At 45.8% G+C, this 25,760-nt stretch overlaps 1 protein-coding gene across 8 annotated transcripts in view; it reads right to left on the bottom strand.

Annotated features, from left to right (window-relative positions):
• HTR2C (5-hydroxytryptamine receptor 2C) overlaps positions 1-25,760 on the bottom strand; it is a 132,378-nt gene that overhangs the window by 6,000 nt on the left and 100,618 nt on the right. For all 8 annotated transcript variants that reach the window (XM_042477754.1, XM_042477752.1, XM_042477757.1 and 5 more), the window contains one exon: positions 7,142-7,790. In XM_042477754.1, the coding sequence (XP_042333688.1) occupies positions 7,142-7,520 (379 nt within the window). In that variant the 5' untranslated portion in view covers positions 7,521-7,790. The remainder of the gene's footprint in view (positions 1-7,141; positions 7,791-25,760) is intronic.

Raw genomic sequence — 25,760 nt, 5'->3', positions numbered from 1 at the left:
TTAGCTGAACTGTGCAACCTTGTGCAACCAAGCGTGCAAAGCAATGCATATACACCCCATACACAAAGGGCACTGCATTCCAAAAATCTGAGTCTGAAACCCAGAACTGAATATTAACCACTTTCATTAGTAAATTTATGCATGCATAAGACACCATCAGGATCCCGGTCTGTGATTATTTTGCCACCTGGGAAAGTGAGGATTTGCCTTTCTTCACGCCGCAAACCAAGGCCTACATTTCATCAAAAATTAATTTTCAGATTTAACATTTGGAATAAAATATCTGCAAAGATAATTCCTTTCTGTCTTTTTCCCTACTTTCATTTCCACGATTTATAACCTGTTTATTCGATGCAGCGTCTCTAAAAACAACCAAACACAGGCACAGATGCAGAAGGCAGCCCCATCTGTATGAAGGGAGCTAATTTCCGCAAGAAGTATGCAGAGGTTTAAAAAGGGCGCACTTGATAATCTGCCAGCATTTGCTTTGGCTCAGGAGACGGAGAAAGGGTTCAGAGGCAGGAAACGCGGAGGATCTGCAAAAGCAAAAGCATCTCTGGTTTGATGGTTTTGAGACAAGGAATTGGCTGAGGATCCGCCGCTGGTGTGAAGCCTCCCCAGGTGGCATAGTAATCCCTTTCCGTCTCTTAGATCTAACTACTAGGCAGTGAGTGGCAAAAAATGACAGTGGGATTCAATGGCATTATCAGCTCAGTAGGAAGAAAAATGTACAATCCTCTCCTAGGTTGGCATTTGACACAAACCAGGAGAGAGCGCCAGGAAGGAGAAACCGCAGGGATTTAGCGCACGTCTCCGACTCCAGGAGCAAAACTCAATGATTGCTTATACATTTATTCATTTCTCTCCCAAAGGCCTCATTCCCACTACCTTTTAAACCAGATTGCAATTCGGTTCAAGTGACCCTGGTTCCCACTTGAATTGTTGACCCATGCGCCAGACCCATATCACTTCATCTTTTTGACGCTGTTTTTCCCCCACGTCTTTTTGGATAAATCGGTTCCTCGCAAACATGAACCAGATGCGGATTGGAATCTATTTAAATTTGCCCTTTGGCCGGCCGGAGCGGGTCAGTTTTGAACCGATTCATTTGTGAATGTGAACCACAAGTGGGTTATTTTACATGGAGAAAAATGCGACCGGGGCAAATGTAGTGGGAACCATGGTTATATGTCCTACGAAAAATTAAAAGTGGATGCAGGGTTTAACCACCACTTTATATGGAAAACAATACTGTGTTATCTGGTTGAAATTTAAAAAGGAAAATTTGTCAATATTTTCTTTTTGACGTTGCTCTCCAAAAGTCGCCATCTGCCTTGTAAAAGTCCTACATTTCCATTGCAAAAGTGATCACTTGGTGCTAAGGGAAGGCTTCCTAAAAACTGGTTGACAGAACCACTGAGCGCCGGCAGCTTGAAGTTGTCGATCAAAGCGCCGGAGCAGAGAAAAAGCTAAAATCCATGGAAAATTAAGCACAGACTTTGGTTCCTCTCCGATCTCCAAAGACCTGACACGGCGCGCAAGTTCGCCCCGCTTTCTGGCGCCCCCAAATGCCCTCCTGGTCTCCTCCGAGGCTCTCAGAGATGATTGATTAATTTCCCAAACGAACTCCAGCACATCCGAAAAGTTAATGGCATTTCACTTTGCCTGACAAGGTTAAGAAGCCAACAGACTCTGCCTTGAAACAAAGGTCACAGAGACGGACAGATGGGTCCCACGGTGCCCAAAGAGATAGCAAGCATGGCAGCCTTCACAAACGCGTCGTTGCTTGTTTTTTCCCTGCCAACTGGAGGAACCAATGCCCTTCAAGCCTTCATTTCAATTCCTCTGTACAACAGGAATGTCAAGGTGCGTCGGGCGGAAATGGCACCAAACAAACCCTCCAAAGGCACACAGTTCTGCCTTCGGTTTGCTTCTAGCTCTCCAAAAGGAGCGGGTAAAGGCAGAGCTCCCAAAATAAGTTACTTTTCCAACAGAATTAGCAAAGTTTCCAAGCTCCGAGATGAAGGTCGAAGGAGTTGTCAGAGCTTCATCTAACTCTTCTTGGAGCCACATCTGCAAACGTTAGGAGTTCTCCAAGCTGCTGAATATACTCTCTGGCTCCTTGGCATCTACTGATAGGGAAAACAATGACAAGGGTAGCTGTGTCGACCGTTTAACAGATACAAACAAAATGTTCCACGTGCAAAAACATGGGAGACATTTTGAGGAATCCCTGTTCTCTGCCTACAAATAGGCCTGTGACTTCACTGGAATAGAGACAGATTGCAAAAGAAGGGTCCTTGTTGAGATGCAAATGGACTAATAATGTTAATGGACTCAAGCCGATGTTCAGCTGCTGACTTTTGCTCAGAGAGGAAAGGAAAGTCTGAAACTGCACAGCGTTTGCAGTAGGAATATATGGGACATTGGGAGCTAGCTGGTCTCTATGAGACTGGCTACCTTGCAGTGGAGTCTTCCACCATAAAACTGCTCCGCATTTTCATCCTTGCGGCTCCTTCCCAGCCTCTGGTCTCCACTTCTGCAAAGCCAGTGATCCGCTCCGGCTCCGCTCTGCCCCATCCGAACAAGGCAACGAGAGCATTACAGCTGATAATTTTAGAGGCAAAGCCACCAAAACAAGCGACAAGGACAAAACACAAGCTGTGCGTGACGCCGCTTGTCGGCAAAACACATGGGAGCGGAAATCTGCTGTTTTGAAGTGTTGCATCTGTTGCGGGAGAGAAAGATGCCAAAGGAGGGGAGAGCGGAGAGGTATATGTGAGCGACTAGATTTAAAAAAAGGAATAAGGCGGGGGGGGGGGAATGTGGCAGCATCTTTAAGACTAACTGGGTGTGTGCATCTACACTGGAGAAATAATGCAGGTTGACACCACTTTAACAGCCCTGGCTCAATGCTATGGAATTGCTGGGATTTGTAGTTTGTTAAGAGCTAAGGCTAAATCTCTCACAAAAAACTACCAAATCCCAGAATTGCACAGCATTGAGCCGTGGCAGTTAAAGTGGCATTAAACTCTGTCGTTTCTGCAGTGCAGAAATAATCTACTTTGAACAGATGAGCTGAATGTTATGATCCTTTTGAATCACATGGCCCAAGCCATTGCCTTTGGAGAATCCAGATTGGCTGACGATGGGAGATCTAGGTCTGCCTTTCGGAAAAGGATCTATAGGAGAATCACCAAAAACCCACAGCGCTCCTTCCTTCCATGGGATCCATGTCTTATTCCAAATTTCCCAGAGAATAAAATACAGTTTCAAACTTGCTCTCAAGTGGCAAACCAACCTATTGGTTTTTAATCTGCCTCTCTGCACCTTCTATTAATTAACGCACTTATTTAATTAGCCCTCCAGGAATCGCATGCCGCAGAGAACATCTTAAGGATGTCGTCAGGCGCAAGTTGTCCATTAGCCCACGATGGGTTCTTTTTCCCTCATAAAGGTTAACCGATAAATCGTTCAGAGAGCCGTGACTTAATTGGCAAAAGCTGGACCTGGGCTGCTTTGGATCAGTCTTGGCGTTATGGGGGTCTCACAGCGTCCATGTTAATCTATAGGAGGAAAAGGAGGGAGGAAAGGCAGAGAGAAAGCCTTCCAAGGAGAACGGCAGGTCCGGACCGGGCCTCTTGTGGCAGATGCTTAATTGACTTCATTAGCCTCAATGGGAGAAAAGCGGCATTTCCTTTGCAAAGCAGTCTGATGCCAGTCACAAAGGAAGCTCTCTTCAATGCAGGTGGAGGACCATGGTCTTTGTCGATGGATCTGGACCACCTTCGGGTCCGTATCTGGCCCTCCATCATTAGCTCACATTCAGGGGTTCCCATTGGGTCTAGACTAGTTTCAAATATGGCCCTTGGGGGTGTGGCTTCTGCAGATGACCACACCCCTTTCCAACCTGGATAAGGGGTGTGTCCTCCCCAGGTAGCTCCACCCCTTTCTCCATGTCTCCATCGATGGGTGGTCTCCATCCATGTCCCCATCCATGGGACTTTCCCCAGGTTTGGGGTTAGTTTCAAATAGGGCCCTTGGGGGTGTGGCTTCTGTAGATGGCCACACCCCTTTCCACCCATTTTTTCTTAAACTATAAAAACATCACATTTTAACCAAATCTTCACTAAATGCATTTAGGTTGTCCAGGGACGCCTCTGGAGCTATGGCTATTAAAGAAGCATCAAACTGCATTAATTCCATTGTGTGTAGATGCACCCAGGGAAGGCTCAAACAAAACAACAAATCCCATTATTTCACAGTACAGAATGTGGAATACTGCAGCAGTGTCAAGCTGCATTATTTCTGCAGTGCAGATGATGCAACCAGGGATCCAAGGTGGCGAATGCAAAACAAAAACCAGGCTCAGTCCTTTGGACAAGTCCAGAGAAACGAATACACCTTTGAAAAGTACCTTCTTTGAAAAGGCAACTTGCAGAAGCCTCCAGCTCCTGGGAGATGGCATCCAAAAAGAAAAAGGAGTTTTTCCAAGCCCTGGAAAGGAGGGCACCCCGCTTGCCCTCCTGCACCAAAGCCATGCGCGGCAACAACAGCCAAAGGTCGGCGCTGGCTCACCTCCTGCCTTTTGAGCATCCCACCAGGATCCTTTCGTTTCGTTCCCAACATTGGCTCCAGCTGGTTTCCGGCAGCAGGAGAAAAAGGTCCTTTTCATGAGATGCAAAGGTCAGTCTTAGAAAGGAAGGCTGCTTTCCTGGGGTTTTTGGGCATACTGCCTTTTTATATATGTATTAAAAAAGCCATTGAGGATGGGGAGGTGGGCAGAGGAAAAACGAGGCAGAGGAAAGCGTAGTCAGGAAGGGAACAGGATAAAGGCAAGAAAGAATAAAATAAAGCTTTCAAAACCCACAGGAAAATACGAAGTTTGGATTCATCCTTGTAACTTTGGAGTTGCCAAGGGGCTTTGAATGCTCTCTTGGATGAAACAGGGGCACCTTATCCTCCTCCAAAAGAGATAGTCATTTGGCAAAATAGCAAAATAATAATGATATAAAAAGACGATAACACTGGGGCGAACGCATTGCTCCAAAGGGAGAGTGATGTTTATGAAGACACACCCCAGTTGCAGGTCTCCATGGGGCACGTGTCACTCCTTGTGGGTGGCTCACACTTTGTCGAAACGGCTTTTGTCGCTCCCTGCGTGGGCCAGAGCTCTGGTTTTTCTATTGTGGGGTTGTATTATTGGGAACAGCGGGCGCCAAATTGGCATCCGAACCCTATAAGCCAGCCCCACACTCCCTGGGGAGAAGTGTGGGGAGAAGGATCATTAAAAGCCCCAGTAGGTAAACACACCCAGAAAGGAACAGAAAGAGAAACAACGCTTGTAAAAATCCACAGGGAAATATGTGGGCTTTTGGGGCTGAACTGGGCATTGCCGTTCAGAGGAAAGAGCAATAAAATCCCTACCAGGTTCTGCTATGGGTTGCCTGGACCCCTTCAGGACTTGCAAACAAGGCAGGTAGATATGGATGGTTCCTTTGGGAGCCCTACTGGCACAATGGTTAAAGTTATTGTTAAGTCAGGCCAGTATTGCAGACACAAGGTTGTGAGTCCGATCCCAGAGCTCCAAGGTTGACTCAGCCTGCCATCCTTTTGTATGTTGGTAAAATGAGTGGCCAGCTTGTTTGGGGGCAATTGGTGTACAACCTAGGACAGTGTGCCATGATGACACCTGTTCCGCGCTGCACTGTTTGGGCGCTGTGCCACAGAGGCATCATCATGGTGCGCACCATATAAATGGGTGCACGCTAAAATGGTACCATGGGGGCGGGGTCACAGCATCGAGCGTGCAGACGCTACGCCGTGACTATGCCCACAGGCCGGTATGAAATGCCTGTCTGTATCCCCCCTTAATCTACGAAAGCTTTTGCTACGATTTCTTTCACCTAGTTGGCCCCAAAGGTGCCACAAGACCCCTTTGTGTGCTGATATTCCAGGCTAACACAACCATGTCTCTGAATCCTACTCCCATGTTCTCCTTGCTGCATCTGGAATGTACATTTCTCTTGCGCTGCCGGGGACCGCGATATTTTAATTTATTTGAGTAACTGCTGTAATTTAACATACTCCTTTCTTTTTGTTTCATGCATTTTTAAGCAGGTCTGTGACTGCAGAAGGAATCTGATTCATTGCAGCAAGACCCGAGAGGGAATCCTGCCCAGTGAAATAAGCGGGTGGCAGTGAGGCTCAGAGGGCAGAGCAGAGAAAGTGACAGAGGACACAGACAGATATATCAAGGTTTCCAATACTGAATACACAACTCACTGATCCATCTGATGGTCCTGACCCAACCACAATCCTACCTGGAACATACGTTTGACCTTGTCCAGGGGTAGGCAACCTGCGGCCTGCGGGCCGGATGCGGCCCGGCGAGGCCTTGGGACCGGCCCCAGCCCAGTCCTGCCGCTGATTGCCGCCGGGGCCTTTGGCGTCTCGCGCGAGAGGCATGATGGGGCAATTGTCTATAGAAGCCTCAGAAACATGCATTTATCTTAACATTTTTTAAAAAATCAGCATTTTTTTTCGCGTGTCCTCCATTTTTTATTTAAAAAGTGCCCTCCATTTGAAAATTTTGTCCTACATTTGTCCCGGTTTATTTATTTATTTAATTTTAAAAAAATTATTATTTTTTTGGCTTCGGCCCCCCAGTTGTCTGAGGGCCAGCAACCTGGCCCCCGGCTCAAAAGGGTTGCCTACCCCTGACCTTGTCTGATTTAGAAAGCTAAACCTCTGTAGTATTTGGATGGAATCCATCAGGGAATATAAAAGCTCTCCTGGGAGACCAGGGTTCAAAAACTACTAGACTATGGAAACCCATTGAGTGCCTTTGGGTAAGTCCCATACGCTTAGCCTTAGAGGAAGGCAAAGGCAAACCCTCTCTGGACAAATCTTGCCAAGAAAACCCTGTATCCCATAAGTTGGCAATGCCAAGAAAATCGTAAGCTGGTTATGACTTGAAGGCACACAGCAACAAAAGAAGCATTCGAAGTATGTTTTTGTTGGGGTTGCAGCCCATGGCAGGTCCAGATGTGTCTCCGGCAAAGCTGGCTCCCGACTGACCCAAGTTGTGCGCTTATGCTTTGGTTGGCTAACTTGTGTGAAAGAAAGTCAAGGGACCTACCGTAAAGGATGGTGATGAGGGAAACTGGCATGACGAGGATGCCCACCAACATATCTGCCACTGCCAAGGACATCAGGAAGTAGTTGGTGGCATTTTGGAGCTTCTTCTCCAAGGAGACAGCCATGATGACCAAAATGTTGCCTCCGATGGTCAGCAGGATGATGATGAGGATGAGGAGGGCCGGCCAGTTCTTCTCACCGAGGGACGTCCGAGAGACCTCCACTCCGACAGAGGCATTGAAAGGATCCGATGTGGGCGAGCTGAGGTTCAAAGTCCAATTTGGGGTCAGCTGCCAAGCCATCAGGCTGCTGAAATCCAGGGTGACGGAGACCGTGGGGAGACCGACAACGAGGCTGCCCCCATTGACAGCGCTCATCATCCGCTGCCGGTGTTCCCGGTCTCCTCAGGAGCACCTCAACACGGACCCCATTCTCACATGGAAGGAGGAGGTCCAAGGCAACAGTGAGATCTCAGGGTGAGAGCGCCACCAAGATGTTTGGCCTTCCATAACGGATGAAAGCTGGTCAAAACCGGAGTGGCGTTTCCCCAGGATCCTATGAAGGCCGGGCATTCTGGCTGGCGGAGGCCAACTGGCCAGAGGCAGCAAGGTCTTGGCAACGAGGTCCAACGCATCGTCAAGGCCAACATTCTGCAAAGGGAAGACAGAGGCACCTTCGTGAAGCAAAGCAACAGGGGAAAGGATGGGAGAGAGGGATGGACTCAAAAACCAGTCCAAAGAAGAACAAGAAAGTCAATAAATGATCAATAAGTCTAGACATTTTAATCAAAACATTGATACAAAAAACTGAGTCAACTTATCCACAAGTCAATGAAAGTACTGTACTTTAAATCTTATTTAAAAAGGAACCATCCCTTGGTGGAAAGCAAGAGTGTCATCTGTCCTGGAAGCACTGATCCCTCTCTACTCTCACATCCATCCAGAATTTAGTATGAGCTCAAATAATGCCTGCTAGAATATTGTAAGTTCCTCGGCATCATTTTCCTTTTCTTCATCCTTTACAACCTTTATTACCTGCCCCTAAGATTTACACTTGACTTATCCACGGGTCACATCAAAATCCATAATATTTTGGCCCCAAAACTTGCCCTCGACTTCCACTTGATGTCGACTTATAGTCGAGTATGTACAGTAAATGTAGGTGGGTTAAGTGCAAGCTATCTGATAGTCCATGTCTCCCCATATGATCCTGTTTGGGCCCCAAGATTGACAGAAGAGGACAAGTGCATTGAGACAGGGACTTCTCAGGGGATGTCCCTAAACAGTGGAATTCCCTCCATTGGGAAGCTAAGATGGCCACTTTCTTGCTGTCTTTTCAGTGGCAGAAATGTCCAGGGTTCGAGGGTTTAAAACTAGAGGAAGATGGATGACCATGGATCTTAACAAGCCTTCAATAAAACAAGGGCCACCTATGTTCTAACATTGGCATCTTCTTCAGTGGCCAGTATTATAGCTTCTTACAATTTTCCAGTTCTTTGCACCAAACTGAGCCAAGCATACTGGATGCAAAATTCTTATCAAAGTAAAACCCTCACCTTTGCTACCCACAGTCACAATTTTTGGGGAATGGTAGGATAGAAATAAAGATAATAATCATAACCATAATCATAAGTGCATCTCTTCCAAGACGTAAGATGTAGCCCAACAGGGACATATTCCAGCCAGCCTATGCCACCTCCTCCTCCTTTCTGCGATGCTCAGCAGGTCCTACAAAGAAGGTCCATCCCAGCTTTGGTGGGTCTGACTCCCCAGGGAGGTTGCGGGATCATTGAATGGAAATGCACATTCATGGTCTTCTCTTTCTCCAGCCAACCATTCCTTCCAGCCCACAAAAGCGTCTCCTGCACTAAATCTGTTAGTCTGGTAAAGACTTCCCAAAAGTCAGGTCTTGTTTCTCCTGCAGCGGACTTACAGACATGGCTGCCTGCCTCCTTTGGCATTCCAGCAATGAGAGCCTGCTTCACCCAAACAGCCCTTTTTCGCTGGATCTGAGAAGCCAAAAGGAGGACAGAAATAAACCATGTCCCTAAATGGAAGCGGCTGGGGCTGTTTCTCACATCTTGAGGTGAAGCAGGACAACTATTAAAAGCAAAAAACAAAGCAAAACATTGAGGCGTCCAAACACACAAACTCTCTTCTGGGGGATGAATTTTCACGAAACCTCTTTTTAAAACAAACTACAGTGGTATCTGCTGGGGTTTGGTTTCAGGACCCCTTTGTAGATACCAAACTCCATGGATGTTTAAGTCCCATTAAATACCATGGCATAGTAAAATGGTGTCCCTTATATAAAATGGTGAAATCAAGTTTTGCTTTTGGGAATTTATATATTTTAAAAATATTTTCAAGCCACAGATGCGTGAATCCATGGATGAAAAGATCTTTGGATATGGAGGGTTGACTGTAGTTTTGTATCCAAATAGATCCCCTGCCCTGGTTTTTGGAGCCAAAGGAATGCATCCAGTTGAACCACCAGATTCCCACTCCTATTTCAATGCCTTTCCCAAGTTACTGCAACCTTAAAACTACAAATCATACCCAAATATATATATCTTTAGTGCCAGTGTGGCAAAGTGGTTTAAGTGTCAGACTATGGTCTTGGAAATGAGGGTTCAGTTCCCCATTCAGCCATGGAAATCCATTGGGTGACCATGTGTGAGCTATATGCTCTCAGCCACAGGAAACCCAATCATAGGTTTGCCTTAGGGTCACCATAAATTGGGAACGACTTGGACACACAACAACATCCCTGCTATAAGATAAGCCCCTTAGTGGATGGGTTCCAGCATTCTTCGGTGGCACATGATAAAATCAGGCCCTCAAAACTAGTAATCTCTAACCCTATGGCTCTGGGTAAAAATCAGTTTTGAGGGCCTGATTTTATCATGTGCCACCGAAGAATGTTGGAACCTATCCACTAAAGGGCTGCAATGCTTTTCTCTGCTGCAGACCTCCAGCTCCTTTGACCGACCATCAACAAAGCTTATCTGATAGCAGGGATTCATGCTGGTTTGGGGTACCAAAGAAGCCTGGTGGAAGGGCGGCTATTTCAAGGTCTGGACACCTTCCACCTGTTCAACTGATCAATCTGGAACCTTAGGGTTGCACGAAAAGGCTTGCATCTAGTGTCCTCCAAAGTCAGCCTCGCCTCCACTTCATTCTACCCACCGGTTGATGAAAAGCATACATATAATTGCAGCGAATGGAACGGACCTGCCTATCAAACGGCAGAGGCAAAATCGAGGGCAGGGAACAGCAAACAATTCAAACCCAAAGCTTTGCAGAGCCAAAGACAACCATCGTGGCACCGGGAACCCACCTATCATTAAGAGGGAAGCCAGGGAAGGCAAGTCCTATCATTAGCCCCAGCTCCACATTGTAGGGACAATGGTGCCAAAGCGGAAGGGGGCCCATTGAAGCATTACTAGCCTCTGAGGGAACCAAAATACACCGATGAGGGTTTATTAAAGCTCAATTGAAGAGCCTCAGCTCAGAGCTGCCAAAGATATTCTTGGGAAGGCCGGGCAAAAGAGCTCAGGTTTACTGCAAGGAGAGAGGAAAGACGAGCGAAGCAGAGACAAGACAGGAATGGAAACGTTTCCAATGAAATCAAGGAAAAGACAGCAGCGCTTTCCTGCTCAAAATCCAGCTGCTAAATAGCTTTCGGAGCATTTGATGTGGGAAACTTCACCCCCTCGTTCCATTTCTCTCTTGGTTTTTTGTCTTCGTATATCAGTTTCCAGGATTTCAAATGTTGTTTATCTTCCCCCACTGTTTTTTAAAATTCGGAGTTGCCAGAAGGACTGCAGTCAATGCAAACGAGAGCAAAGACTGGCAGAAAGGAGACGGCTGGGGAGGGAAAGGAAACGGTTGACTTCTTCACAATGTCCAATTCTGGACCAAGTTAGTCATGCTGTCTGGGGATTATGGGAGTTGACATATGACACATCCGGAAAGAGGCGTCCTGGGGAAGACAGTCGGAAAGCTTACTCTCTGCAGATCACCATGATTCTGGAAGCAATTGTTTTAGCAGAAGGAACCATGATCTGGAGCACAAAGGGAAGTCTGGGCTCCTTGGGAGCTCCTGAAGGCCACTGCATGTTGCCATGGCTGTCATCTTGGATGGCAGGAAGTCATCGCACATCACTTCTCCAGCCATTACTGAATCATAACATCATAGAGTTGAGAAAAACCGCAAGGGCCATCTAGTGCAACCCGCTTCCACAGCTAAAGCACACCTGAAAGATGCCCATCCAAAGATGGAGAGTCCATCACCTTCCAAGGCACTCCATTCCACCATCAAACAGCTCTTACATTCAAGGACTTCTTCCTAATGTTCAGGCGGAATCTCTTTTATTGCAGTTAAAATCCACTGGTTTGTGTTCTGGGGCAACAGAAAGCAAGCTTGTTCCATCTTCTACATGACATCTCTTCAAATATCATGTTAGGGAGCTGGGGATGTTTAGCCTGGAGAAGAGAAAGTTAAGAGCAGGTATTTTAGCTATTTGAAGGGATGTCATACTGAGGAAGGAGCAAGCTTGCTTTCCACTGCTCCAGAGAACAGGACCCAGAACAATGGTTGCAAGATACATGAAAAAAGATTCCACCTCAACATTAGGAGGAATGTCCTGACAGTAATAATAAATATTTGAAGAGATGTCATATTGAGGAGGGAGCAAGCTTCTTTTCTGCTGCTCCAGAGAACAGGACCCAGAACAATGGATGCAAGCTTGGACTCTCCTTGGAAACCAAAACGATTTAACTGGGACTGTCACACTTTGGACATATCATGACCCACAATGGAAAAGATTATGCTGTTGGAGGAAACGGAAGGCAGTTAAGAAAAGAGGAAGATGGCATGACAAATTGATTTGACTAAGATAGCCACAGTTTGAATCCCGTTTTGAGAGAAAAGTGGGCTATAAATCTAATAAATACACAAATACATAAGCAGGCAAGCTGCTCTGAGTTTGTAAGACCAGGTCTGTTGATGACCAGAGGACTCCCATTGAGATATGTGTGCGCATTTGGCCAATGCTCACCACTATGCGACCATAAGAACAGATTAAAAGTCTAAGGCCATAGGTGTCCAAGCGCCAGTACAATACCCTGTACTTAACTCAGGCTGAACTCAGTAAATTAAAGGGAAGAATATTAATATTTCTTGTAATGAAAGCATGAATTATGTATCCGTTGGGCCGGCGTGTGCTGTGGCATTCCTCAGCTCCTCTTACCTCCCACCTTTCAGCCAGTTAATATCCAGCCAAATGACTTTTTTAATGCATTTTATGCATATAATAATGTGGCAGGATCCTAGCAATTAGTTCGGAATGACTCAGTCCCTAATTTGGTTTGAACAGTGATTCTGGGGGGCATGTGCCCACCTGGCAGGGATGGCTGGTGCCTTCTAAAAGTGACTGTGATCCAGGAATGGCTGATGGTGGCTTCTTTGTCACATGTGTCATGAATCCATTTCATCCTTGACTTGGAGGGATCCAGCCAAACTCCTGAAACCTATCCTTCATATTAAGCCCAACATCTAATGGCTCGGTGTAGTGGTTTGAGCATTGGACTACAACTCTGCAGACCAGGCTTCAATTCTCTTCTTAGGCAAGGAAACCCATTGGGTAACCTTGAGTAAGTCACACACTCTCAGCCCAGAAAAACCTATGCTAGGTTTACTTTAGGGTGTCCATAAGTCACAAACAACTTGAAGGCACACAACAACAATCTATTGGCTTGGTCCTTTAGAGCAGTGGTTCTCAACCCTCCTAATGACGCGACCCTTTAATACAGTTCCTCATGTTGTGGTGACCCCCGACCATAGAGGAGCAGTAGCTACTCAAAATTAAAAGCAAGGTACTGAATAACAATAACAATAACAATAATAATAATAATAATAATTTTTATTTCTATCTTCCCGCCTCTCCCAATGGATCAAAGCGGGATCACAAGGTTAAAATTACAATTACAGCATTAAAACCACAGTTAAAATAAAAACATAAGAGCCTAAAAACATTAAGAACAATCAATCACGGGGGCAGCTGGTCTCGTTCCATGCTAGTGGTCTTCATAGTAGGTCAGGAGGATAAGTGCGGCAGAAGAGCTCTGTCTTTACTGCCTTCTTGAAGGTTTCTAGGGATGTAACAAGGCGCGTTTCCTCTGGGAGTCCATTCCAAAGTCTGGGGGTAGCTATGCTAAATGCCTTTAGGGAAGTAGAGACATGCTTGGATGCTGGTATCTCCAAGTTCTTCCCACTTGTTCTAAGAGTGCGGGGTGGATTGTATAGGGAGATGCGTTCCCATAAGTAACCCGGACCCATGCCATGTAGGGCTTTAAAGGTGATAACCAACACCTTGTATTGTGCCCGGAAGCTAATTGGGAGCCAGTGTAGATCTTTTAAAATAGGTGTTATATGGTCAAGTCTTGAAGAGTTAGTGACCAACCTGGCTGTCGCATTTTGCACTAGTTGGAGCTTCCGAACTTGGTACAAGGGTAGCCCCATGTAGAGCGCATTGCAGAAGTCAAGACGAGAGATTACCAGAGCATGCACTATAGCTTCAGGTCCCTTCGGTTGAGGTAGGGCCGCAGTTGGCGTATCAACCAAAGCTGGTACCAAGCACTTCTGGCCGTCGCATCCACTTGAGATGACAAGCATAGAGACGGGTCCAGAAGTACTCCCAAACTGCAAACTTCATCCTTCAGGGGAAGTGTGACCCCATCAAGGAGTGGTGGACAGATTTCCTTCCCTGGACCTAAGGAACCTATGGCAAGTACCTCCGTTTTCTCTTGATTCAGTTTGAGTTTGTTTTACCTCATTCAGCCCATTACTGACTCAAGGCAGGAGTTCAGAAAATGCCGCTCTGAAGTCAATATACAAAGACATACCTATTTACAACAAGCACAAAATGGTTTGCAAGCATACACCAGTCTTTAGGGATCTAGTCATACCCTGATCACGGTTTCTCAGATATACACAGGGGGATAAGTAATGGAAATCTGCCTCTCACCTAAATGCAATGCAACATCAGTCCGACAGCAGCAAGGCCACCAGATAGAAGTCACCATTAGGTCCATACTGAAGCTAAAGGGAGCAGATTTTAAGCAATTTTTATTTGCTCCTAGTTCAAAATGTCTCAGCTGAGCTGCTGTTACTCTGGGCATATCATGAAACAGCGTATAAGAAAATACTAAAATGATCAGTAAAGTGGAAAGGAGTAGGGAAAGAGGAAGGCAGCTTTAGAGGTAGATAGACTCCACCAAACAAGCCACAATTTCTGCCTTGACTTTGCAAGACCTTAGCAGTGCTTAACAAAGCCTCTCATTCATAGCATCACCATACGCTGAAGTCAATTTGATGGCCATTAAAAACAACAAAACCCATAGTCTCAGTCTGCAAACAGTGGTCTCCATTAGTTCCCATATCAGTAAAGCAATGAAGCCAGTCTTGGTTTCGCTTTAAAGGAGATAACCATGATACTAGATCTCTTTAGAGGTTATAGTTTGGCACATTGGATAGCTCTTTAAACCGTAGACCAAAACCCCAAGTGAAATAATAATAATAATAATAATAATAATAATTATTATTATTATTATTATTATTATTATTATTATTTTATTTCTTACACGGCTTGAGGCGGGTTACAACATAATCAAAACACAGCCGTTACATAAAATGCACATATTGAGCTGCATCTCTATGCAATATTGATTACAATATTGATTACAATATTATTACAATTACCATCACATTGAGAGAGAAGCTTCTGCAAGACCTCAAATAGAAGCAAGGACTCCTGGTTTTGTTGGTTGTGCCATTTGGTGTTCTTCCCGGTATGGCTTTTGTTAGGCCCAGGCTAAGTCTGTTTCTCCGCTGAGTGAGAAAGGCTGGGTTGTGTGTGTGTTTCTTTCCCTCCATCCTGCAAATTATTCCTAAATTGCCTTTGCTTTTTGTCAGAGAGTAGATAGCAACGCAAAGAGCTGAAAGTTAGGAGGCAGCGAACTGTCATTTTGATGGCAAAGCAAACAAATGGTGAGGTTGCTTGGGAGGAAAATTAGATCTTTTTGAAGGGGAGGACCAGCGGAGAAATGTTGCAGCAAATAAATAACCCAATATGTGTGTTTTTTCCATGCGCAAGATGGTGGCGGCGCTAAACACGGTTCGATGTTCCCCAGTCAGAGAATGGAGGGGGAAATCCATGAAAGGCCTAATGCCGACGCCAGTGAAACAAAATCAAGATTGCAAAGTCCATTGCCGTCTGCCAAGGAAGCTATCCTCCTAGAAACAATTGCTGTTTTCATTGTTAAAGAACAGCTTCTCCCAAACAGCCTGAGCTCCAGGGAATTGGAATGACAGAGTTCACCTCCTAAAACTAGCATTTCAGGGGCTCAATTCCCTTATTTTCTTTCCCCAGGCATTCTGCAGCCAGCCCTCTGGGGAAATTTAGTATCCAATGCACACATTTCAAAATCAGGCTGGTTTCCCCACTGTTTGTTAGACTACGAGCCAAGGGCGTCTTTCCAGGTGTGGTTTGAAAAGCATGAAGGGTCATTCTGGGGAGTTTTTATTCAGTCTGAAGTTTGTCGGGGAAGGAAACATGACGCTTGGGTGGACCGCTTCTGTTCCTTGTCTCCGTCATGCATAAAGAAGGGGTCTTTTGCTCCGAATGACTTCCAAAAGAGGCTGGACAGCTCCCTTTTGGGAAGGCTTTGGCTGCAGATCTTGCATTGAGCAGTGGGTTGGACTCCATGGCTCATGACTCCAACTCCACGACTCTATGATTCATTGTTCTGGGCAGCTAAAAGGATATTAACAATCTGAAATGGATCCAAAAGATGATGGTAAAAAGTCTGGAAAACCAGGAAGATTGGGAAAATGGCACGACTGCACTCTTTAAATGCTTCAAGACCCATCGCAGAGAGAAGAGGGCAGGCCTAGGACCAGGTCTAAGGGTCTGACATTGCAAGAGGGCAGATTTTGATGGAATATTAGAAGGGACGTTGTGACGGTAAAGAACGTTCAGCAATGAAACCAATTGCCGAGGGAGATGGTGGGGTCTCCTTCTCTTGTCTTTATAAAGAGGCTGGAAAGGACTCTGCTGAGGGTGCTCTTCTTGGAGAACTCACTGGCCCAAGAGGCCCCTTCCAACTCTATGATTTTACAGTCTAGAGATCTTGTTTCACAGTTCAGCGCTTCCCAGAAAGGACACACATGGGCTAAGAAGTAGAGATGTAAAGCCATAATTTGTTTTCTCACAGGCAACAAGGAATACATTTACCTCTTTCCCTCTCACTGCAAGAAAGTCTCACAAGCCTGTGTGGTTTTCAAAGAGTATTCACTTTGCAGGACTTAGGAGCTGTGCAGATTGCAGCAACCACACACCGCAGCCCCAATCTGGCCTTTCCAGGGCACAAAAAGGAACTGCAAAAAGCAACTCCTTTTTGCGCCCTGGAAAGGGTGTGATAGCAGTAGCGCAGTGGCTTTAAGGCACTCCTTCGGTGCGCGGCATCATGCCACCATGGGAGCGGAGTCGGGGTGTGCATCGTATAGATACCATGCCTCCATGCCAGCCTTAATGGCCAGTCTGCACAGCCCCTTATTTTGTGCACATCCAAAACATCTGCAGTTTTCTCTCTCTTTTAGGCACAGAAAATACACATCCTGCACTGACAGCAGAATTTTCTGCACAGAAGTGTTATTTTTCTCCTCTGAAACAGATGGTTTTAAGCGCAGAAAATTCAGTGCACCGCTCCTAAATGCCATCTGCATTTTTTCTTTCACGCATGTGAGTCCCCAAACTTTGAGGCTTCTTGCTGGCTTAGGATTCTGCTTGCTATGGTTTCCCATGGGTGCCGTTGTGCAACGGCGATTGTTGCTTTATGAGTCCTTTGCGCAAAACCCCTTCCTTGTGTTTCAGGGCATCTTACACAGAGCCCCAATGGGGCTTCCCATCGCAACACAGACATAACGCGGGACACCCCAATGTGCACCATTGAAGTTCAAGACAACAGTTGTATATCATGTCAGAGAGGTAGATACATTGGTAAAGTCACATAGCGTAGCCTCTGACACAGGGGTTGCAAAGTCCCCTTTACGCTCCTAACTGATCTGGCTGTGTTTTGTTGTTGCTGTCCTTTTAGAGTGCAAAAAAATTGCATATGTTCAAAATAAACATTGCTGAAGATGTTTAATTGCCCTATTTTAGCCGAAGCTTGGAAACCTTTGGGGACATCCCCACGTTCATTCCCAGCGCAGCTACTATATTAACCACCAGTTCCCGACTCCCATTTGCTCAACGCCAGCCTGCCAGCCGAGGCACCTGTCCACCGATGATTAATTCCCCTGAATTAATCTGCCTTCTAAAGTCTAGTGCCCAAATGCAATTAAAATATCCGGATCGCTGGCATTTCCCGGCAGGAGCTGCTCCGTTGCGGAGGAAAGTGAAGGGACCTGACAAAACCCTCTGCGTCTGGAGCACTCCAGATGTCACAGCAAATTGGGGACCCTTTCGAACATCACAGTTATGGCAATAGGATTCAACTTTCACTGTCCCGGTTCTGTTTTACCAACTCCTGGGACTGGCATTAAGAAGTCTTAGCCAAAGAGACCTAGTGCCTCGCCAAAACTACAAATCCCAGGATTCCATAGGAGGCAGCTGTGGCATTTAAAGTGGACTCACAGTGCTATTATATCTGCATAGTGTAAACTTGGCTAAATAATAATAATAATAATAATAATAATAATAATAATAATAATAATGTGTTTTTATCCCGCCTCTTCCAATAAGATCGAAGCAGCTTACAACAACAATAAAATGGATACAGTTTAAGAATAAACCCAAACTTTGGTCCTCCAGGTGTTTTGGACTTCAGCTCCCAGAATCCCCGACCAGTTTGGCCAACAGTCAGGAATTCTGGGAACTGAAGTCCAAAGCATCTGAAGGACCCAAGTTTGGGAATCATTGTTTTAATGAGTTAAATTGTATTTTATTATTGTATGTGAGAATGCAATAATATACATACAATAATAAAAATATGATACAATAATAAAATACGATTTAATCATTAAAACAACCAGAGATAGTGAGACTGGCATCTTGGGGGCATTCTGTAGGATGGTCTGTATCAGCGGCTGAAAGTGGTGCTATCACTCCTCTCCATCTGGACCAGCCTTTCCCAAACTTGGGTCCTCCAGATGTTTTGGACTTCAGCTCCCAAAATTCCTGACTGTTGGCCAATCTGGCTGGGGCTTCTGGGAACTGAAGTCCAAAACACCTGGAGGACCAAGGTTTGGGAATCATTGATCCAGTAGACACTACATTCCTACTGATGCGTACGTTATTGATGCATAGTAACTGAAGTAGTCAATATAGAATACTGGTGGTTATGTTTTTGGACTGCAATTCCCCAAATGCAGGCTGGGGGATTTGGGGGGATTCTGGGAGCTGTAGTGCCTAAAGCGTCATGTTTCCAAGCTTTGGTCACCACCACCACATCTGTTCCCTGAGGAAATATCTGCAACCCAAGATGGCTTCGGCTCTTTGGAAAGGATCCATTTTTACTGCCTCTATGGAAACTGGGGCGGCATTCCCACTGGCAAATAAACCACTTTGCGATTTGAATCGATGGATCGGTTCGGCAGTGGAGTGTGGTTCATGCTACGTTGGCCCCAATCGCATTTACTTGCTGCAAAATTAAATAAAATAACCCACTTGTGGTTCACACTGACACTGAATTGATTTGTGATTTTGGTTCTTGAAATCGATTCTGATCCACATCTGGTTCACACTTCCATGGAATCGATTTATCCAAAAAGACGTGGGAAAGAAATCACTGCCAAAAAGGTGTGGGTTAAATGGGTCTAGCATGCGGCCCCCCTCTCTGAAATGTTTCAGCGATTCGGTTCAAGTGCGACCCAGGGTCATTTAAACCAATTTGTGATCTGGTTTAAAAAGTAGTGGGAATGAGGCCTGGAGACCATCCAGATTTTGCCGGCTGCTGCTCTTGGCTTTTGTGAACAACAGACGCAAGCTTCGAAGAAGGCTGTCATTGCACTTGTTGCATGAATCAGCCCTGCTCTGACTTCAGGAGGATGACTCAGGGCCCGGCGTCTTTGTTTTCCTCCTTCGGATCCAGCAGGATTATTCTTGGCAAGGAGATATGATGACAAGACCCTTGGACAAGAAGACCAGCGGAAAAGTAATCGCCGGTCCCAGCAGCCTCGCCTTCCTCGGTGTCAACAGGGCGGGCTTTGACTCTGATGCAAGGCATCAGAAGATGTAGAAATGTCTATGATTTTATTCCCCCCCAAACCCTCCATCATCCCCACGGATGTGCTGCGAATCCTCAATGAAATGGCTCTCTCTCCGCGGGGGAGCCTTCCCCACCATCCTCTCCGGCTGCCTTCGCTCTCTGCCTGAAGAATGCCTGTCCTCCCACACTGCCTTCCCAGAGATCTGACAGCTGAATTACATTCATATTTTCTTTCTTTTAAAACACACACACCTCCAAAAGCTATTGCGGCTCACAGGCGGACCTTCTCTTTCTGTTTCTCTCTACTTTAACCCACTGCTTTAGAGAACAAGGCCTGGGGAAAAGGAGAAGGAGGCTTGATCCCTGAGTCTTAGGGCATGGATATGTTTCAGCCTTCAGGGCAAAGTAAAAGGAACTCAGGATGTGAGTGTCACCTGGAAATGGACATCTCTTCTTTTTTAGCGCTCTATTTATCACTCACTCACTATCACTCTATCTATCTATCTATCTATCTATCTATCTATCTATCTATCTATCTATCTATCCATCCATCCATCCATCCAGCCTCCCACCCACCCCACCACCCACCCACCCAATCCATCCATCCATCCATCCATCCATCCATCCATCTATCTATCTATCTATCTATCTACCACCCACCCACCCACCCACCCACCCTCTCTCACTCATCACTATCTATCACTCTATCCTCTCCCTCGATCTATCTATCTATCTATCTATCTATCTATCTATGGACCCATACAGAGAGGCCAAAATAAAGCTGCTTCAGGTTGCTTTGGTGTTATGCTGTTCAAATGATGCATGCGTCCGAAGGGTCCGGAAGCTGCACCAAAGTCACAATCCAGTCCTAAGGACTTAAGCACAGCTTTGGCGCAGCTTCCAGACTCTTAGGACGCATGCATCATTTAAACAGAATACCTCCAAAGTAAGCTGAAGCAGCTTCATATTGGCCTGTCTGTATGGGGCCCTAGTTTCTTTGGAAGGTTTCTTCAGAAGGGGTTTACCATTGCCTTCCTCTGAGGCTGAAAGAGAGTAGCTTGTCAAATAGCATCTGCTGGGTTTCCACGGCTGAGTGAGAATTTGAACCCGGATCTTCTGGAGCCCTAGTCCAGCTTTATTAGACCACACTGTCTTTATTACAGAAGAACAATAATAGCCCAATAGCACAAAATAGGTCTCTCCAGGATCTAAGCAGAGCCCCATGCAAATGCCTGGCATCTCCGGTTTATTATTATTATTACTAAATGCTGTGCTTGGCTTTGCTCCAAGCATTTTAATAGTGAGACAAAGCCATTTCTTGCCTCATATCTGCTCCTTTTGTAAATGCTGAGCCTTAAAATATATTTACAGGAAATGAATCTCATGGCAGTACCAAAGAGATCTGCAGAGAAGGGCCTTCCGCATGCTGGGTTAAACCCATCCAAAAACCAAAAGAACTGGGAATATGGCAACTGGGAGGCTAGCTTTTGGGGGGTATGTAGGGGGGATTTTGGAGATTCAGATGCAGATACTCAAGGCAAAAATGCAACATTTGCAAGGATGGAGAATTTGGGGGACAATTTCTTACCCCAGTATTGTCTGGGGGACGCATGTTGCATCAATTCCTGTCACCATTTTGAGGGACTGTGGAGGAAAATAGAGGTATTTTGGGGTAATACCGGGTCCATTCATGGGACATTTTTGCATGTTTTCATGCACTGGGGGAGCTGAGTGGTTTTGGGACAAAACTGTATGAAAATCACACTGATATATATAGAGAGTAGACCCATCGGATCAACTGTTAGTAAGTCAACGCTTTTGTAATTCCCACTGAATCCATGGGTCTACTCTGGTCAGGGCTACTAATAGGATTGACGCTGTAGATGCCTAGCAGTCAAAAGTTGTTGGAGGCTCCTACATGTGCAAGAAGGGGGGGGGAATAAAATATAAATGGATGCCAAACCTCCCAATTTTCGCACGCGACCCTCCGCGCAATCCATCATGAGCATTTGTGTTTGCCAAGCTCCCTGTGCGGTAATTCTTCCATTGTTCTCTGGCGTCAACAGATGTGAGTGACACCTCCTAAATGCTGTGCCTTTCAAAGCAAGCATGATTGACAAGCCTTCGGTGGATGGTCCAGTCAACGCAATGTTGTTATTGTTCCCTTGCAATTTGTGCAGTTTTTTCCACCCTGAGGCATTATTTGCTATTATTCATAAGCAGAAATTTCAGGAGAGCTGGGGGAAAACAATCTCTACACACCTTTGCTGATGGTAATGATGATGATTTTATAGCGGCTGTCGTCCATCTTCTGTTCTGCGTAGCAGCGACTGCTTTTGAAGGAGTTATCAAAAGTGCTGGAGAACAAGATGTGGACCGTGACCAACCATCTCAAATGGCACATCCATTGGTGTCCACAACCACCGATCCAATCTAAATACTTTATTATAACCATTCATGTTCCATATCTTCTCCATCCATTGGTTGGAGAGGTTCATTCCTGACCTAGCTCCTTCCATGAACTCACTTTAGGAAAACAGCAATAACTGGTTGGGAAGAAATCTTCTTCTCAGAGAAGCCCCCAAACAAACAAAAGGTTATGAGTACTGTATGGACCTGCTTAACACTCAACACCAAAGTTTGAGTTCTACTACTGCAACTTTACATTGTGTTTGCAAAGTGCAAATCTACACTCACGTAATTGCATGATGCTTGAGCTACAGTCCCTTCTGATGTATACTGACAATGTGCAACCAACTGTGTATCTACCAATGTTCCTGCTTGCTGTCCCCTTGTGCATTGAATGGGGGATGCACCATGGTTGCTAGTGCAATCCCAGTGAATCTAATGGTGCACAGAAGGCATAGAAAAATACAGAATTTTGCAAAAATGCAGAATTATGCACCAAGAATGCCCAACTGCATGATGGGTCCTGTTGGTTAGTTCCAACTAGAGTAGACCAATTCAATAAACAATCAAATAGTGACTCAATGCATAGGTACTGTAATTCCCATGGATTCAACAGTGGTTGGAGCTATCAAGAGGACCATATGCAATGGTTACACCGGTCAAACTCTACTTGCGCAACCATGAACTGAAACACGTTCGTTGCACAATGGCCAACAAAAGCAGAACCACATGTGTATGACATCAATGGGACTCCAGCCTAGCTCTGTTCTGGAAACATTGGGCAATGGGCCTTCCTCCGTATGGAAACAAAGGCACTAACCAACATTCAAAATGGATGTCATGCTCAGGTGCCCACATTTTAAGGTGAAAAGTGATCAGGAGAAATACCTGAGCAGTCCCATGTGCTTTGGCCAGTGCATTGACTCTTTGGGTCTGCCTTGGAGTTGCCCATGTACATTGCCGGTTTCTAGATTTGATCAACGATGCTGCTAAGTGCACTTGGCATCTCTCTGCACCTGCAGCATTATGCGCCGCATTGTCCGTAACCCTGGCCACTTGGCTTAATTGTGTGTAAAATTGGCTCTGCTCATCTATTGCGTCCTGCTTATTTGAAATGTATTGAACGTTTCCGGGGGCGGTGAAGGGGGGAGAGAGAAAAAGAAAAGAAATATACATTCCCAGTTCAGCGCACATTCCATAACGCTCATTATGCCTCATTTAAGCACGAGGGAAGGACACGCAAATTGCAAACAGGGCAGGGAGAGCACAAGAGGGTTGCTTAGGAAATGTTCTGCAGAAATACTTACTGTTATTAGCGCCGACGATGATGACTGGCATTCTCCAAGCTGACCTTGAGAAGGAAATAGAGAGCGAATATCTTTAAAACGGATGAGAAATGCACAGAAAAATGAATGGAGCAGCATTCCCAGAGAAGGAGGGCACCAAACGTGGAGCATGGTGAGGAAGGCACAAAACACTTGTCTCTCCAGCAGACGCTGGGGGTATCCACACTGCACATTTAAAGCGGTTTGATACCAACTTAAATGTCATGGCTCCATCCTATGGAACCCTGGAATCTGTAGTCAGGAAAGGTACGTGGCATGGTCCAGCATTTCAATGTTTTCAAACAGCCTTTTTATGCCCAGGATGGTTTATAACATGTTCTGCTACAGCTGATTTTTATGGCTGACCAATCTGCAGAGTCTCTCATGTTCCTTGATTCACGTTTGGATGCTGCGTTTGGTGGTCCCTATGTGGACTTCTCTGTATGTGGTCAACTCCTGCGGCCGCGAGAGGTCCCTCCTGTCCTTTGCTGAGCGCAGCATTTGCTGGATTTTCTTGGTCGGTTTACAAACCATTTGAAGGTTGTGTTTCCTCACCAGTTTCCCGGTTCCGTATGTGACTCCTTGCATGTAAGGTAAAAAGACCTTCCTGACGGAGATGTTTGTCTTCATTCCTATGGGTCTTTCTGAGACTGGCAGCCCTTCAGACACCAAACTCAAGACCCAGCAAATGCACATGAAAACCACCCAGGGTGAGGGGTGTTTCCCAGCAGATGATGGACCATAGTTTTGGGTGGGTTTTTCAGGCGATGTGGCCATGTTCTAGAAGGGTTTATTCCTGATGTTTCACCAGCATCTGTGGCCAGCATCTTCAGAGAATTCCTTGGACTCATACTTGTTCATCTCTGTATCCAACTTCATTTACTCTGAAGATGCCAACCGCAGATGCTGGCGAAATGTCAGGAATAAACTCTTCTAGAACATGGCTGCATAGCCTGAAAAACCCACCCAAAAACTATGGATGCCGGCCATGAAATCCTTCAACTTCACACCAGCGACTAAACACGAATGGAGCGCTTAACTTTCCCTAGCTATTTCATCCCTGGCACATTCCTTGGTGATGATGGCGATGGGTTAAGAGACAAGAGCTGGGGATTTTGTTCAGAGGCAGGACTCTGTCCCACGCAGAAACATGGAGTGATGCATGTTTAACTCTCCTTGGCTTCAGCAATGCTTAAGGATGCATAACTGTGCCTTGGATGGCAGCCAGCGTCTTTGTTCTCTCGCTGCCTTGCATTGAGATGGCATATATTATCTCCTAGATTGGTTTATCTGCCAAGTTGCAACCGGCATCCACATCCCCAATCAGCTGTACATATAAATAAAAAACCCAAACTGCTCCCAAATGTTGCCAAGGGGAGGCTCCAAGCCTTCCTTTCCCTAAAACTGTTGGGTTCCTGCCCCCGAACTTTCTCTCCAATAATACAGTTTTGCTGGTTCTCTTTGCTTTTGGGTTTTTTTAATGAAGAAATTAAATAAAGCGGTTTGTTTAATCCATCCCCCGAATTAAAAGGATATGTCTACATAAATGCATTTCCTTGCCAGTTTGCTTTTCCCCGGCTAATCATATGTCATTTCTCGAACAGATGAGAATTTTAGGGAATTAGGCACTGACTTAACTCGCTTAATGATTTAATGAAGAGGGGAATTTGTCCTTTTTTTTTGTAATTGGGCATATTGTCCTAAACAAACCCGGTTTGCCTCTTTCGGTCGGCGGGCGATGGGTGGCTTGGGATGGTGCTGGCAAGGTGAGCGGACGGAAGGGACCAAGGGACACGTCGAATCGCTGAACAAATAAATCCCTGCCTTTTAGCATCTGGCAGTTGCAAAGAATCACAGAGGAGGAAAGGGATGAGCCAGATCTGGGCCAGAGATTCATTCAGAGCTGCCAGCTGCATGCTCCTTTTCCCAAGGGGGAAAGGAGAGGCAATTCATGGAGGGGGAAGGTTGCCATCACCATCACTCCCACAAACAAGCAAAAGGTTGGGGAAAGGAGGGAAAAACAGATCTCCATTTCTCCCCAACGACCTCTCGACATGTTTTTGCAGCCCAGCACTTGGACTACTGACTTAGTGGAATACAGGTCCCAAGAGCCCTAGCTTTGGACTTGGTTGTTCTTGTTGTCGCATGCCTTCAAGTCATTCCCGACTTATGGCGACCCTAAGGCAACCCTATCATGAGCTTTTCGTGGCAAGATTTGTTCAGATGAGGCTTGCCATTGCTTTCCCCTAAGGCTGAGAGAGTGTGACTTGCCCAAGGTCACCAAGTGGGTTTCATGGCCAGATGGGGAACTGAACCCTGGTATCCATAATCAGTATCCAATACTTGAACTGCTACACCATGTTACAAGATCCTAACTGAAGTCAATGTATGCATGCACATGGGTGATTTTCAAGTCACCTGTTGACTTATGGCAACCACATCAATTTCATAGGGTTTTCACAAAATCATAGGGTTGGAAGAGGCCTCAAGGACTATGCAGTCCAACCCCATATTGCCGTGCAGGAAGACACCATCAAAGCACCCTCAACAGATGACCATCCAGCCTCTGTTTAGAAACTTCCAAAGAAGGAGACTCCACCAAACTCCAAGGCAG

Source organism: Sceloporus undulatus, chromosome 7, assembly GCF_019175285.1.
Source record: "Sceloporus undulatus isolate JIND9_A2432 ecotype Alabama chromosome 7, SceUnd_v1.1, whole genome shotgun sequence".
Classification (NCBI taxonomy): domain Eukaryota; kingdom Metazoa; phylum Chordata; class Lepidosauria; order Squamata; family Phrynosomatidae; genus Sceloporus; species Sceloporus undulatus.
The sequence above is the reverse complement of the archived record's forward strand: the minus strand, read 5'-3'. Positions and strand labels throughout refer to the sequence as shown.